This window comes from Ovis canadensis, chromosome 24, assembly GCF_042477335.2.
Source record: "Ovis canadensis isolate MfBH-ARS-UI-01 breed Bighorn chromosome 24, ARS-UI_OviCan_v2, whole genome shotgun sequence".
NCBI classification, from domain to species: Eukaryota; Metazoa; Chordata; class Mammalia; order Artiodactyla; family Bovidae; genus Ovis; species Ovis canadensis.
This window is the reverse complement of record NC_091268.1, coordinates 28,330,535-28,347,229: the sequence shown is the minus strand read 5'-3', so window position 1 is coordinate 28,347,229 and position 16,695 is coordinate 28,330,535. Positions and strand designations below refer to the sequence as shown.

General features: G+C 41.6%; 1 protein-coding gene and 1 long non-coding RNA gene across 9 annotated transcripts in view; one reads left to right on the top strand and one right to left on the bottom strand.

Moving 5' to 3' along the window:
* Nucleotides 1-2,153, top strand: part of LOC138429067 (uncharacterized) — an 86,996-nt gene extending 84,843 nt beyond the window's left edge. Inside the window, exon 3 of the long non-coding RNA XR_011252662.1 lies at nt 341-2,153. This is a non-coding gene — a long non-coding RNA (uncharacterized lncRNA). The remainder of the gene's footprint in view (nt 1-340) is intronic.
* Nucleotides 1-16,695, bottom strand: part of MRTFB (myocardin related transcription factor B) — a 215,796-nt gene that overhangs the window by 63,065 nt on the left and 136,036 nt on the right. Inside the window, exon 1 of one of the 8 annotated variants that reach the window (XM_069570161.1) lies at nt 9,613-9,982. The exons of 6 other annotated variants lie outside the window; for them this stretch is intronic. In XM_069570161.1, the coding sequence (XP_069426262.1) occupies nt 9,613-9,733 (121 nt within the window). In that variant the 5' untranslated portion in view covers nt 9,734-9,982. Of the gene's footprint in view, nt 1-9,612; nt 9,983-16,695 lie in introns of those variants that run through there. One more of the 8 variants, XM_069570159.1, reaches the window with a different exon arrangement.

Here is a 16,695-nt window from a genome sequence, read left to right as displayed (position 1 = left end):
TTCTGGGTGGGGCCTCTAATCCCCCTTCTAGACTTTGTCCTTATATCTATAGCACCTTTTATAATGCTTGCCATATAGAAACTTTAATAAATAAATGTGTTTTACTTAATGTTGCATGGTATACTTACAGCATATAACTGAGTTACTATTTTCTAAGCAAAGAGAATTCTAGCCAAATTTAAGAATAAATACCAAGAGGATTTTGTATGTGGCAAGTGATTATCATGGGACAGAACTAATACTTGGATTGCTTAGTTGTATGAATTTGAGGCTTCAGACATTTTGGAATTGATGTTTGTGACATCTAATTATATTTAAATCTAATTATATTGTTTTGAAGGTAAAAGAAGACTGAAAAGGGGAAGGCTAAGGGCAAAGGAGTAAAAAGAAGAGCATGGAAAACTGGTAGACAGTAAATTCAGCTTGTATTAGAGAAGTGTAAAAGTCAATCCTAAAGGAAACCAGCTTTGAATATTCACTGGACGGCCTGGTACTGAAGCTGAAGCTCCAATACTTCGGCCACCTGAAGCTCCAATACTTTGGCCACTGGAAGAGACCCTGATGCTGGGAAAGACTGAGGGCAAGAGGAGAAGGGGGTGACAGAGGATGAGATGGTTGGATGGCATCACTGACTCAAACTCGAGAGAGATAGTGAAGGACAGGGAAGCCTGGCATGCTGCAGTTGTAAGAGTCAGACACGACTTAGCAGCTGAACAGTAACAACAAAAAGCACTTAAGTACTCTCATAGATGGTAAAAAGAAGCAACCAAAGATTACAGACCTTTTGTTGTATTTTCATGGTTCTAATTTGCCAATTATAAAATAAAGTTCTTCAAGTTGTTTAAAATAAAGGAATACAAAGAGTCCAGAAATAAAATTGTGGTTTGTCTTGTAAGAGTCATGCTATCTGCACTGATTAAGCAAACTCCAACCACCACCTCCTGTCTGAAGCAAAATCAGAGTGACAGTATACACATAAATCTAAACCTCTGATACTACCAAGTACAAACAGCATTTTGAGCAGGAATTTTTATATTAGGTTATTTTCCATTTAGAAAAAGGAGAGACAACATTGTTAACTAAAAAAAAAAAAAAAACATGCAAGTAAGTGTTTGAAAGTTAACCTTAGGATTTCTCTGGTGGTCCAGTGTTAAGAATCTGACTGCCAATGAAGAGGACATGGGTTTGATCACTGGTCCAGGAAGATCCCACATGCCTCAAAGCAACTAAGCCCTGTGCCACAACTACTGAGCCTGTGCTCCAGAGAACGAGCCCTGAATACTGAACCAGTGTGCTGCAACTACTGAAGCCTGTGCTCCCTGGCGCCCATGCTCTGCAAGAAGAGAAGCCACTGCAATGAGAAGCCTGCACATCGCAACCAGAGAGCAGCCTGTGCTCGAATGCAACTAAAGAAAGCCCACGCACAGCAATGAAGACCTAGTATGGCCAAAACAAACAAATAAATAAAAAAGAAAGTTAGCCTTAGACTGCCTCGGATAGAAATACAGCCTTTCATCCAGAAAGTCTACTGCACCCTTACGAAGTCCACTGAGGCTGAGGGGTGTGGGAGAAGAGGCAGGTGGTACAAACTGTGGAATTCTAAACTACTACCTCTTGCTGGTAGGGAGGTCACAGTCAAGAATGCAGCATTTACTCTCTATTAGAAATGAGAGAGCAAAAATGAAGTAAAAACTAAACATGCAAGCAGTCCAGGCTGACGCACTGTAGGTTTCCCGCATTAATCTGCAGCATGAGGTCAGGAAGACAATGTTTTCAACACTCAGCCTTGGAAATTTACAGGCACTTTGATAACTCTGTGGTTGGCTGCTGCTTCTGTTTCCATGGAAACAGGCTGCTAAAAATGGGGCATGTTTCTTTAAACTGATCATACCTTCACACAAATTCCCCTCTCCTTTTTGTCAAAAGTTGGAATAAATTTAAAGTATGCTTCTCATGCTATGACAACGGGATGTCAAGGCAGGGAACCTGGTACAGAATGGCAGGGACAACATTAGCCTATGGCAGACATACAGAAAGATATTATATGTACCTATGTGCATTTAAAGAAATCTCACTTGGTTAGAAAGTGGAAATAAAGGACACAGTGGGAAAGTGGAAGTATACCACAAATAAAAGGCACTTCCAAAGTAAAATCATCTGCTTAATTGGTTATCACCAGCACTGTAAAGAGGCTTAAAAAAACTTGATTTTCCAGACAATTTTTAACCTGTGGGACCATGCTCGTTCTGCACCCATTATATGCCTAGATAAGATCCTTAACCCTCCATGGTTCCAAAAGAAAATAATGTTTATTTTTCTTATTTTGGGGATAATCAAAGATTCTATGTTTCCCTGCTACATTAGACTCTCAGTGTGCAGCTCTAGGCAGAGATGCTGACAGCTGAGAGCTCTTTCCTAATCCCTCTAAAATGGGAAAATGTACGCTGTACAAAAGACTCTGAAATGTCTTAGTGTAAACTCCTTAGGCAGCCTCTCTGAATAAAAAGACAGTTAACAACAAAACAGGAAAACAGCAGGATATTATTTACCTCCAGTTTTTCCCAGAATATTAAGCACACGCTACTCTCTTGATCCTGGCTCAATATCTTGGTTTTTATTCCCATTTTGTGGATTTAGGAATGGGACACAAACAGAAATCACACACAGCTGAACAACGCTTGGAAAACATGGGTTTGAACTATACAGGTCCATTTATGTGTGATTTTTTTTCAATAAATATAGTACTTGTATTTTCATTTTACAGATCTTTAGTTAACTAAGTGGTGGAGGGGGGTGTCTGTGTTCAATCAGAGATCACGATATGTGGAATCAAAAGAATCAGGGACTGAGCCCTGCCTCTGCCTAAACTGTTTCAGTTCCTGCTCTTGGTTGACTCATTTATCAACTCCATTGTTTCTGAGGCAGAGATAGCAGCACTCCCATTTTCGACTGCGTGCAGCAGGGGGCCTCGCCATTTCTAACTCCCATGCTGTTCAAGGGTATACCTACCTGCCTACGCACACACGCAGGCCAATCTGCCCACAACAGCAGGAGGGGAGCAGAGAATGACACGAGGTGTGACCGTGATGTCACAGCAACTGCACGTGATGATGCAGGCCAAAGGACGAGCTGCAGGTGTTCAGGCCAACGGGGTGGGCTGGGGTGGGCGAGGCCTTCTGGGAGAGAACAGCTGTGGAGGAGGGAGGAGTAAGACAGAGGCCGGGCTCCACTTGCTGAAGGGACCGGCGTGTGGGTGGAGATAGCGGGGCGGCTCTCTCTCTACTTGAGGAAAGATTCCTGTTAAGATTCTGTGTGAGGAAAGGGACTTGGACAAGGGTGGGGGCTGCGGTGAAACACAGCCGTTGACAAACGAAGTATTTTTGAGGCAGGACTGACAGGTTCAGCAACCAGATCTAGTGACAGGCTGTGAGGAGGAGGTCAAGGAACGTGTCAGAGATCCCTCCTATTCAGGTTCCTGCCGTAAGCCGATGTGGGGAGGAGGCGCTGTCTGAGACAGGAGACCCTGGAGGAAATGAGCCTCGGGCATGTTGATGAGTGAAGGCCCAAAGCACAAGAGAGATGCCTGGCACTCGGAGTCTTCGATCCTCGCTCGTTCAGACCTAAACACACAGAGGTTTCTTCTGCTCTTGTGTGTGTGTGTCTGTGTGTGTGTGTGTATTTTAACTTCTATGTTATCACTCAGTTTCCTGTGTGTGTGTGTGTCTGTGTGTGCGTGTGTATTTTAACTTCTATGTTATCACTCAGCATCCTGCCTTCCAGGCTCTGAGCTCCTCAAACACCATAGCTTATAGATCTTTATAACCTCTGGCATGATGCTGTGAAGAAGCAGTCAAATTTCTGCTAAATGATTTCCAATAAAAAGTTAAATTATATAATTTAATTTCACAGGTAGCATATACCCATTTTAAAAAGACACTGAATTACATGTGGGAAGAGGAATCTCACTTTTTCCCTCCATACCTGTATATTATTTGAATTTAAGAACCTACCTTACAGTTCAAATTTAGTAAAAAAAAAAAATTAATTTAGTGATATCTCACTTGTACAACACTTTTAATTATGTAGAACACCGGCAGAAAATGAAGAAAGAAGAAATTCCCCAAGAAGCAAAAATAGATGTTACAAAGTTCATATGCTTTATTTCTAGAAGAAGGCTAGCTAGCATGCTCTATTTCACTTCCTATTTGTCCGCTTCTCCTAGTATGACAATAAATTTTAGTTGCATTAACAACAGAATCAGGATTCCACTATTACCTCTTATACTTTTTGCTTACTTTTCAAGATTGGGCTTCCCTGGTGGCTCAGAGGTTAAAGCGTCTGCCTGCAATGCAGGAGACCTGGGTTTGATTCCTGGGTCGGGAAGATCCCCTGGAGAGGGAAATGGCAACCCACTCCAGTATTCTTGCCTGGAGAATCCCATGGGCGGAAGAGCCTGGTGGGCTACAGTCCACGGGGTAGCAAAGAGTTGGACACGACTGAACGACTTCACTTCACTTTCAAGATTACAAGCAGCAAATCAAAAAGGCAGAATGTGGCAGATGACAAAGATCAAATAATATATAATGATTCGATGAATCTAGCAATGATCCAGAGATCATTCTCTGTGTAGGCAAATGGTTTATACACCTCACCAATGACTTAAGGCCCCAATGCCTTACGTTCTGGGGTAGCCGTTAATTTATAATTGAATTTTAAATTATATCTGAAGGTAATAATTCAAACAATTATATTAAGAAGGCAGGGAGGGATATATTATTCTCCAAATACTTAATGCACAATAGAAATATATCTATGAGAGGCAGGACACTGGAGGTGAGGTATAAAAATTATTCAAACAATGACACTATCTCAAAGAAACAGTATGGTCTAACAGTGAAGACAGTGCAGACACCTGTCACAGTAGCAAAAGGTGACATGCCATAAACAGATGCAGAACCAGTCACTGGGAGGATATGACAGAGAAGAAATTAATTTTAGGTGACAGGTTCAGGTGACTTTCTTTAGGCAATGGCACAGGGATTGGGTTTTAAGACACTGTGGACCTGCAAAGCTGGGATGAGCAGTTTCCCAACAGAATCTCCAGCAGTGATGGAAGTGGTTTATAAGCTGCATGGTTCTTAACCACAAGTGGCAACTTAGTTGAAATGTGGATAATGATTTCACTTCATTTTTAACGATTTTAAATTTAAATGAGGCTAATGTACAGTGCAGGTACAGTATGTATAACTCCTGTCACTCAGAAGAGTTCTGATGCTTTGGTAAAGGTGTTTGTTTAATGTTTTTCCTAGGCTGAACTACTCAGAACATCTCACATATGCTTCTTTCTTCACACACAGATCTCCTATGGCCATGTCCCAGCATACCACGTTAACCCACTTCCCTGTCTACGATGCAGTCTCCCACAAACTCCACTCACACACTTTATCCCAACTGCTATTGGATCCCTAAACCTATAACTCCTCCCCTCAACATCCACAGCTGAGCCACACAATGAAAGCAGTCCAGATCCCTGAGTTACTTCTTAGAGGACCACTGACTAGGAGAGCAGCCTAACCCACCTGGGACTAGGTTTCAAGCAAAAAATGCACTTTCATTAGCTAAAACACTGAGTTTGGGGGCTGTTTGTCAGAGCATGTAGTTTAGTCAAGGTAAGTAATATACAAGTCAGTTTTCTTTTTTTGGTTATTTTATTTTCACCATTAGAAAGCTCTGCATATTGAACATCAATTTTTCCTCTTTCAATTAATTTAATACCATTTTGTCTTTGATAAATATGGGATATTACTAGCTGGTAGCACTGGCATAATGATTCACTATCTCGATAATGCTTCATATTAAGCCACTTATCTGAATTAAATCATCTCAATTTATTTGAATTTCCCTCAAGTTTTGTGATTATTAATTTGTAAGTTGTCAAGCCAGTGATTTGTGACATCCTTTAGTTGTTAGAACCAGAAATTAAGTTAAATCTCATCTACATTGAGCACTATTAGAAAATGTTTTGAACCTTTCACGGATAAATCAAAAGTTGATATTCCTTACTGCTGCTTTGAGAAAACAAACTAGTCTAAGGAAAATGTCCTATTTTGAATCTGATCAGAATTTATGACATTTATTGCTATTTCTCACATAAAGCAGAAAATAATTAGATTCTCAACTACACCCATGTGTGAGTCACTCAGTCATGTCTGACTCTTTGTGACCCCATGGACTATAGCCCACCAGGCTCCTCCATCCATGGGATTCTCCAGGCAAGAATACTGGAGTGGGTTGCCATTTCCTTCTCTAGGGGATCTTCCCGACCCAGGGATCAAACCCGGGTCTCCTGCACTGCAGGCCAACCCTTTACCATCTGAGCCACCAGGGAAGCCCCATAGGTAGGTATATATCAAAAAAGTTTATGTAAGCATTAACAAAACTGTGAGGAGATGTGCTTTATAATCCAAACAATTCTCTGATATGTGGTGACAACTATTCACAGGCAGTTGACACTTGGAACATTTTTCTCATAAAGTTTCAACAGGTATTACTAAATTTTCTTGTTAGTGTGTCACATAAACTTTGAAACCCATGATTACCGGCTTTCCCCCTTAAAATAATTTCAGCTAATTAGCACTGTCAACAACAACAGGAATTCTAATATGTCCCCAAATAAGTAAGAGCTAGAGCAACTGCTTGAGAAGCAGAGCCGATTGCCCACCCCTTGCAGCAGACACCGTCAACCCAGCTGTGGCTAGATGATTAGAGCTGAATGGATCAAAGTCTATCCTTCCTTCATTACCTGAAAACTTTTGATTCAGACATTTTAAAAAATCCCAGAGGTTGTTCTTTCAAATACAAAACCAAACTTTGCCAAAAATGAACATGAACACCAAATACGGTTCATGCGAAAGATAATAAATATTTCAAATTAGTATCCCTCAACATGAGGCATAAAGCATAGACATTGACTGATGGTCCAAAATTTGTCTTTTGACAAGAGGGCATTGGACCTAGTTAGCCTCCAGGGCATTTTAGTGTTTGAACATTGCTGCCACATCAGTCAACTTTCACAGATTCATAAAACTGACACGTGGCCCAGGACCTAGAACTAGACGAAACTCGGCAGTGGCCTGTCACCCTAGTCTGACAAGCTGACTGGTGGTGCTCATCTGCAAACAGTGACTGTGACAAATTGAATTCCAGGGGTTCAAACCTGCATAGGAATCTAGCCATTTTCATACAAAGCCAGGTAAACAGAAGCTTTCTGCATAATTCCTCCTAGTTTTTTCTGTTCTACTTAAATGCAGGTCTAATCCTCTTTTGGTATCACTACCTTTGAGGTAACAGATCACCTTTGATATCTAATTTTTTTTGTTTGGTTGTTATTTTTGCCCTCCGCCCTATCTCTAGCAAAAAATCAGCCGAAGTACAGTCTGTTAAGATAGAAAGCAAAGCATAGTCAGTGCAGCTGTGGTGAGACAGATTCATTTTATCATGCAATTGTTTCTGTGGAGTGTTTAAAAGCATGAAAGTTCTCTTCCCGTATACCTCTTTAAACCGATGAATTTGCATGATAGTAAGAGACTGGTGTGCTGCAGTCCATGGGGTCGCAAAGAGTTGGATGTGACTGCGCAACTGAATAACAACAAATATAAACACTTCTCTACTTTGTCAATATACACAGGATTTTAAAAATTTAAATTTTAAGTAGAAGAGAAAGGCAACAAAGGGTGAACAAATAAGAAGAAGGATGGTTACACTGGCATTAAACTGGGCATCTCATAAAAACACTACCAAGTAGGTACTGTTTATCCTCATTGTACAAAGGTGGAAACTAAGGCTCAGAGCAGTGAACTTGTCCAGGGTCACAGAGCTAGAAAATGGGATTTGCTCCCAAGTATATCTCACTTTAGGGCCTGTGCTCTCGCTCTGTGACATTATACTGTGGTACATGTATAAATTTGTATAAACTCAAAGCATGGTCACAGTGGTTAGGGAAAGAATTGATACATCTCAAGGCAATTTTGTTCCTGTTGATAATTCTCCTACCCTGTTTTTATTATTTTTAATTCTTTCTCTCTATGCTCCTTATCATACTGCTATTGTGACATCTTTTTATTTCTCCAATTCCATTTTCCTCTACTTCCCCAGTTTTTCAAGTAGCATAAAAACAGTTAAAAATGGATGGTGCTAATAGGAGCTTAACACTAGAACTTGACTTATACGATACATAAATAATTCCTTTTTTAAGTTAATGATTTTAAAAATGTAGGTTCCCCTCAGTGAGACACTAGAACGTGTCCTAAAAACTCCACTGGTATCGATTTTATGAAAAATCTACAAGACGATTTCCAGCCAGGAGCAGAGGCAACCCCATTGTCTGGCTCCTGGCAACAGCTATTTATACTTCATTGTGTGTCGTCTGTTTCTATCTAGATGTTTTTTTTCCCCTACCAGTACCCAAAAGAAGCTCAACTCCAATAAGAAACAACCACTGTTTCTTATTATCTTTTAAATATGCAACAATCTATCATCATATTCTCATAGTTCTAAATGTATTAGAAAAAGAAAGGAGGAATATAATTTTGAAAGCAGCTCAAACTGCAGCTGGGGAAGATAACTACATTTACTGTTTGGGTCTCCAGAAGATGAGGAAGAGCAGTGGAGAGGTGAGAGGGTGGCTGATGGCAGGAGCTGAAGGCAGATAAAATGAAGAGAGGTTATTGTGGGTTTTTTTTTTTCCTCCTGAAGAATACTAGAAACAAATTTCAAATTAAGCAAGCACTGAGGGTGGTGATTTTCAAATCTCAAATTCAGGAAAAACTTATTCTCAGAAGGTTCTGATCTCTTACTCCGTGGCCCTCGGTCTCCAGCTGCCGAGAGTGAAGCACACTGGGCACTGGCCTGGCCACGCTGGGCCAGGACACAGGACAGCAGTGCCCAGGCCTTTGGACATTCTCTTAATCAGGGAGGTACCTGTCAGCGGCCGCTGACAATAACTGACAGCATTCATAAGCGTATTCTATGCTTTGTTAAAAAAACCACAAGATTATGCACTGTGCTTAAAAAAAAAAAAAAGATGCAGTGTGCATTATAACCAAATAAACTAATCATTTAAAGATATAACTAAGAAAGAGTTAGCTACTTTCCTGGTTTTAAACAATAAAAGTCATACCATGTTAATTGGGGAAAAAAACCAAAACCATTTTCCTGGAATTATGTGTTTTGTCAACCTAAAAGGAGCAGGGTTCTGAGTAAGACCGAAAAGGAAATGGCCTCTCCTAAAGCGGGGGTGAGGGGCACAGAAAAACGGGAGAACATGAGAAAACAGACAGAATGAACCTGGAAGCATCTTACTGAAATGAGGACTGGCTTCTTAAGACCCCTTACTATATTACTGCCAAATCCCTAGAGTTCCATCAGTTAATGAATCTTCAGAAAGAGCTACCGAGAAGAGCATTACGCTTTCATTTCAAAGAACTTAGAGCATATAAGGTACATGAGTGGACGGAGGGCAGACACACGGCGTGGGAAGGAGACACACACGCTCAGCCTGGTTCACAGGAGGGCAAATGTGGCCGTTTTGCCCCTGTCCACAGACAGACTGACCTTCCTTGAGACTTTTCTGGTGGCTCCCTTCAAGGCATTCCTTTTCTTTGAGTGGCTCGAAATCGCCAGCAGTTAAAATCTCCGGGAAGCCCTGTTGCTGCTTCTTGGAGCTATCGATCATGGTGAGAGGCTCCTGGAGACAGGCAGCATCCAGCAGAGGAAAAGCTCAATCTGCCGACCAGCAGAGGCCGGCACTGGGAATCCTCTGGTCCCCGCTGGGTGCCGGCCGCCGGCCACCTCCTCACAACACCCCGATCCCTGGGCAGTTATATCTTTAAGCAGCTGAAGGCAGCCGTTACCCTTTCGTTCCCAGCTTGACCTGCAAATCCACTCCTGCTGCTGCAAGCCCGAAACTCTCCCACGTTGGGAGGCAGAGCTACGGAGGCACGATGCTGAAATCCCACCCCTTTTCCCAGCCAGCCCCCTTTCCCTTGCCATTCCAGCCTCCCCAGCACCCGGGACTTCAATCTGCAGTTTGATGGTCCGCATCATCTGACACACACTGACTCAAGCAGTTAAAAATAAATCCCCTAGTTGTTAAAAGAGAAGACTTTGCTGATACCTAAGAAGACAAATTGCTGCCTGTGGTCTCTCTCCGGCTCTCTATAAACACAGCCGTAGGCTGTGGAAATACTTTCTATCAGCCAGCCAAGCACATCCATTACTCATTAAGTTCTCCAGCTAAACAAACGGTGGTCTAGGGCATCCGAAGGAAGAGGGTCTTATCGCAGCAGAGGCACCACAGTGAAAAACATGCTTCTAGCATATCTGGATAAAAACAGAGGCATGTCACCACCAACTGCTCTCGTGGGGCGCTTTTTCCGCGTCCGGCTCTCCCGGCACAGCCACTGCCGGTGCTCCCTGTCACAGGAAAGTGCCCGTAACTGCAGCTTTCTGCCTTCGCCAATGCAGACCCAGGCGGCAGTTTTCCTTTGTGCCGCTAGTCGGCTGAGAGAGTTAACATCGCCATGATTGTGGGAAGGAAAAATCTCCTCCCCTGTATTGAAGGCAGACACGGAGAGCTTCTAGTTCAAAACGTATTCCACCAGCAACCAGCCAAGTTTAATTTCACACGAGCTATCAACAATGAGTACCTCTCCCCCGGGGTCACTGGCTTCCACTAGGCACAGGGATGCTGCCTGAAGGAAATCTGCAGGTAAGGCAACTCTAGGCAAAGTCAAAATGCCTGCTTTTACACACACCAAACACCTATCTATCCAGAGCTGGAGCCAAAAGAATCTCATTTTCACGGTCAGCTCTTAGGAAAGAGCTCCCATAAAACTCATCAGAAATTTTAAGAGCAGGAGACTGAGTCCTCTTCCATGAGCAATCTGTTTTTGTTTTGTTCACTTTTTAAGTGATCAACATCTAACAGTGCCTGGAATAGCAGGAGGGAGTTCTCAACAAATACTTGTTGCATGACTGAGTGAATGAATGAAAGCAGAAAATCATATTCAGAGCTCTTCTGGTGAAACTCAGAGTTCTGAAGAAGTCCTAGATCAGTGACTAAGAATCACTAATTTCTAGATGAACAACTACATGCTCTTTAAAGGAAGCACATCTTCTCTTGAAAAGTAACCACATACATACACTTTGTGCATATGACATGACCCCTTTCTGGCAAAAAGAAAGGCTTACATTTTTACAGCCTGGAAAAATCAATATTCTCTTCCTCATTTAACAGAGATGGCGACTGGATCAAGATTCTTTCCTTTGTCCCTGGTTCCAAGGCTCGCGTGCCCTAAATCCGTGCTGTTCTAGAAAGATAGCTATCTATCCTTCTTCAGCGTCTCTCGAGAATGGGATTACACAACACATGGCATGCTTCTTGTCAACTGAAATTCCTTCTGAGGCAATTTAAGCCCATCGTTGGTAGTTTAAGCCCCTGCAGGAACAAACAGGGATGAACTTAACACACTTCTCAAAAATGCCCTCAAATGCTCTGCTACTATTTCTGATGCTAAGGCCTCCAGTTTTCTAAATTAACTGTTCCTACACCTTTAAAGGAGTCAGAAAAAAAAAAAACAAAAAACACATTTTTTGCAAACATTCTTTGGGCCAGTTCAGAGAAGGTTTTGCAAAGATTATCTCATTTAATCCCCAATAGTCCTTTGCAATCACTATGATTATTTGTACATTCTAGACATTTTATAGACCAAGACTAAAGTCTTGTAAGCAGCCAATCTGAAATTTAGCCAACACTGGCACTACAGTGTCTGCTGTCTTCTAAAACATGCTCCATTTCTAGGCTTTAGTTTGATCTTGGGACAAGTTTAACAGCAGAGACCATTACTGGTTATTGCCTTCGAGTAATTCTACTCCTGGTGAGGGAGAAGGAAGGCAACATAATCATACTAGAGTGCTTTGATGCATCAATTTAACTTCTGAAATAATAAAAGCAGCCAACTTGGTTGAGTGCTTACAATGAGCCACAGTCTCAGTGCTTGTCATATATTATCGTCTTCATTCTGTTGATTTCAATGTTGGTATCCTAATTTATAGGCTTTCCAGGTGGCTCAGTGGTAAAGAACCTGTCTGCCAGTGTAGGGGACACAGATATGAGCCCTGGGTCAGGAAGATCCCCTGAGAAGAAAATGGCAACTCACTCCAGTATTCTTGCCTGGAGAATCCGTGGGCTACAGTCCATGGGGTTGCAAAGAGTCAGACACAACTGAATGCGCATGCATATATATTGATCCTAATTTACAGGTGTGAAAACTGAGGCCTAGAAAAATCAAATATTTTGTCAGAGTCACGTATCTTGTAAGTGATGGCCACGGTTCCAAACAGGCAGCTTTGCAGGGTTCACATTCTTAACTGCACTGCCAAAGGAATAAAAACAATAAACCCCAACACTCTCTTTTTCAGAGATGCTACTTTTAAAATTGTACTCAACTGTTTATTTGGCTCCAGGTTTAGAAGCCTGAGTATATTCAAAGCTCCATCAGCCATTTAAAAATTCTTTATTGGCCATGTTTTTGTACGTATTTAGTATGTTAAAACGGAAAACAGTCTTAAGGATCCTCTGCGAGCTTATTTTTTTATCTGATAAACATAAAAGATCTCAAAATAAGGAAATACTTTCTGGCTGTAGATTTGTATTAAAAGTCTGCCTCTGTAGTTTTGAAAGGTAATAATAATTTCTCTAGTGGTGAATAGGCCTGAAAGGACATTTATTTTGCTATTTTAAAAAATCTGAAATAATTTCAAGTTCAAAGAGCTCTATTTCCATGAACCATCTGCGAGGAGGCTCTGACATAATACCTCTTTACCCTACGTGCTCTGGTTCGTAATTCCTACAAAGCTAATTCTCCAACGGAACTACAATATGACCATCAATATCAGGAAATTAACGACGACATATCACTGTCACCTACAGACTCCATTCACATTCTGCTGGCTATCAGGACATCCTTTATAGTAGAAGGACCCAAACACCCAAACCAGGATCACGTATGGCACAGAGTCTGAGTCTCTTTAGTTTTCTTCCATCTTGAACAGTTCTTCAATCTTTCTCAATGTTTCTTTGCTTGACTTTTGAAGATTACAGGGTGGTTACTTGGTAGAGTTACTCTCAGTTCTTTCGATATATCTTCAAGATTAGATACAAATTATAACAGGAGTATTTTTGGCAGGAATACCATAGAAGCAGTGTGTTCTTTCCATCCCATTAGGTGGTAGGGGACAAACTCAGTTTCTCTCATAGCTGATGGTGTTTATCTTGACTGAGTTGTTAAAGTGGCAATGGCCAGCTTTCTTGACTGCAAAATAAAATTTCCTCTTGGTAATTAATCATTTCGTGGGGCTGGGTTATTTATTACTAGCACGACTGCCAAATGATGATTCTGAAAACTCTATCATCCCTTCTACGTTTATTAGTGGTACATCCTACTGTATGAAAAAATTCTCTTCATTCAGTTTATGTTATCGATTTATAACAGTAAGGACCCAGCTATTCAAATTTCATTCAATGGGTTATAAAATGTTCCAATTATTCCTTATTTTGATGCTCAAATAATTTCAGATTTGGCCCATGGGAATCCCCTTGAGCTGGCTTCAGTTTCTTCCTCTTCTGATCTCATCGTTCTTTGAGCACTTTCTTACTTTTTGGCATTAAGACGTTCCAAGCTCACCTTTTACTTTTCCTGCTCCATTGAGAAACCAAGGTGTGAATTCTGGGTGTGCTCAATGCTATTTGGGTGTCACTATTCCCAGGCCCTTTCTGAGTCAGACGTAGGATATATGTCTGAGTTTATGTGTATCTGTGTGTAAGTACATATGTATTTATGTGTCTCACTATTAACAGATGTAAATATAGACCTATATTTAAGTAAACACATCTATATTTATTTATATATATTGAAAACCATGAGTTCACCCCAATGCCTCCACTTCCAATCCAACCCCACCGGGTCAGGCTCAGTTTCCTTTTCTGTATCTGTAGGGTCCTCCTCCTATAGTGAGAATCTTGTCCCATGGGTCTCTGCCACCACACTCATGGATACCCCATTCACCCCATTACTCTCACGGCTGTGGCCAAACCTTAGGGAGGTATGTCTCCCCGCCCACAGGCTCTGAAGCCCTGCACTGGACCTCTGCCCCCACTCCCACAGGGCAGCTGCCTTGCTCAGCCCCACTTAATGTCTTTCCGACTGAATCAGGGCTGGTGAGAGGAAGGAGACTGGCTTTCCCGCCCGGTAAGAAGAGCCCACAGTTGTCACGTGGACTGCTTTCCAATACATCTGCCCTGTTCTTTACTAAATGTGCTGTATCATCAGCATGTGGCACTTGGCTCTGTTGTCACAAGTGGAATTTAACTTCAAATGATAAGTGACTTAATTCACTTTGGTTATAAATCTGCTTCCACAGTGTTTGTGTCTATACTCAAAAGAGTTGTTTTAGTATGAAAGAGAATACCATAAATCAAGTCAATTTTCCCACTACCCCAAGCATAGATATTTAATAAGCGTGAGAAAAGCTGTATGGCTTGAGACTAGGAACAATCCAAGAAAGGCTTCCGGGAATCAGAACAGAAACAAACGTGGCTCAAGGGACCTACACAAAAACTTGGCAGAGTCAACATACGCTTATAAAACTGCTGACGAAAAAGACCATCAGTGTGATGATGCTATGCTTCAACAAGGAAAAACCTGAGGATGTTAATGTTCCACCAACGTAAAACACATTCAAAAGTAATGAGTAAAGTAATTAGCAGCAGAATGCAAGGAGACCGCTAAAGACTGCATGTACTTCTGCAGCATTCTGGGCCCCAGAATTGAGGAGGATGCTCTTGTCTTTTGTCTTCCACCTCTTGGTGCTTCGGAACAGGTACGCAGGGAGCCATTCACTGGATCAAATGCGGGCACTCTGGGGCTTCTTTCGCACAGTCTGAGCACAGTATCATGACATTTGTAGAGGCATAATCAGTCAGATTGGAACCATTTTGGAAGGAAAAGTTTCAGTCCAGATGACACCCAAGTTTTTTTCCCTCAAGATGCCATATTTTCAGTGAGATGCATATACGATCCCTAATTTTTTCTTTTTTAACATTATAAATACAATAAAATATCACATTTTAGATGATTATTAAATGGTAAATCCCAATGATTTCATAATTATTAAGCCCAAGTAGATAATCCTGATAACTTAAAATATTTTTTATAAACAAGGATAGTTAGAGTGCTCTCTGTGAAATCAGGCAAGGTATCTTAAAAGTCATTCATTTTTACCACTGTTCAAATCCATGGACATTGTATCCACTGCATATACAAAGAGATTATAGAAATGACTGTTCACAAGGATACGTTTTTCTGACATTTCCAAGATAATAAGATTTTGAAAGAATATCAGTGATTTGAAGAACTAAGTACTGTAGCATAACTGAACACTGCAAAAGGGCCAGAAAGTGAACTCACTCAGTTGCGTCTGACTCTTTGCGACCCCTTAGACTGTAGCCTACCAGGCTCTTCTGTCCATGGGATTTTCCAGGCAACAGTACTGGAGTGTACTTGCCATTTCCTTCTCCAAGGGATCTTCCCAACCCAGGGCTCAAACCCGGGTCTCCCGCACTGTAGACAGATGCTTTCCTGTCTGAGCCACCAGGGGCCAAACAGCCTAATAATCACTGGGTTTGTAATCTGTGCCTATCACACTCTTTGATCCTAGAATGCAGCCTGGACTGGCACGAACGGCACTTCCCTCCTATGCTTGCTTTATCCTCTCTGAAGATGTGGCCAGGTTTGTCAGGACTGGAACTGTACCAGTAACACTTTGCTGACTAACATCTGCTTAAGCTGAGGGGAGAGAACTTCCTGTGGGGCAAGGCCACTGGCAGGGAGAAGGGGCTTCCTCGCTCTTTTCAGGCAAGTCCTCACGAGACAGTGGCACCACCCTACGGCAGTATTCTGACTGCATCTCAGAGACTGGGGCCCTTTGCCTCCTCCTGCCCAAATCCTTCAGAGGGATAATCAAGAGAGGACAGGATATACTTTATCAGATTTAAGAAACTCATCCAAATCCTTTCTCTACTTCTAAGCCTGAGAGTTACTTTATAGACATACAAACAGACAACTGGCTGAAGATTTGCAACCAAGAGCGTTCCTTAGGTTGTATTTCTTCAAAGCAGACTCCCTTAAATTCTGAGTTATGGAATATAAGGGAGAATGAAATGAAGACAGCTTTGAAGGTTTAGCAGAGATGGAAGGGAGGAGTGAGAACTTAAGAGGATCAAGTCCTAGTGAAGACTGGATGGCATGTCACCCAGTTATGACCTGTGTGAAGCCGACGTCAGCGCCTGTAACAAAGAAACTGATTATCATAGTGTTTCTTGATCTTTTTTACATTTTAGCTCCTGACCCTTTTAAATATAATTTTTCCTAATCACTTTTCCTTGAAATTTTAATACCACAGATTCACTGTATATATTTATGTGCTCTATGTGTATCTGTACATTAGTGAAAATTGCTTAGTCATGTCCAATTCTTTGTGATGCCATGGCCTACCCAGTTTATGGAATTCTCTAGGCCAGAATACTGGAGTGGGTAGCTTTTCCCTTCTCTAGGGGATCTTCCCAACCCAGGGGCT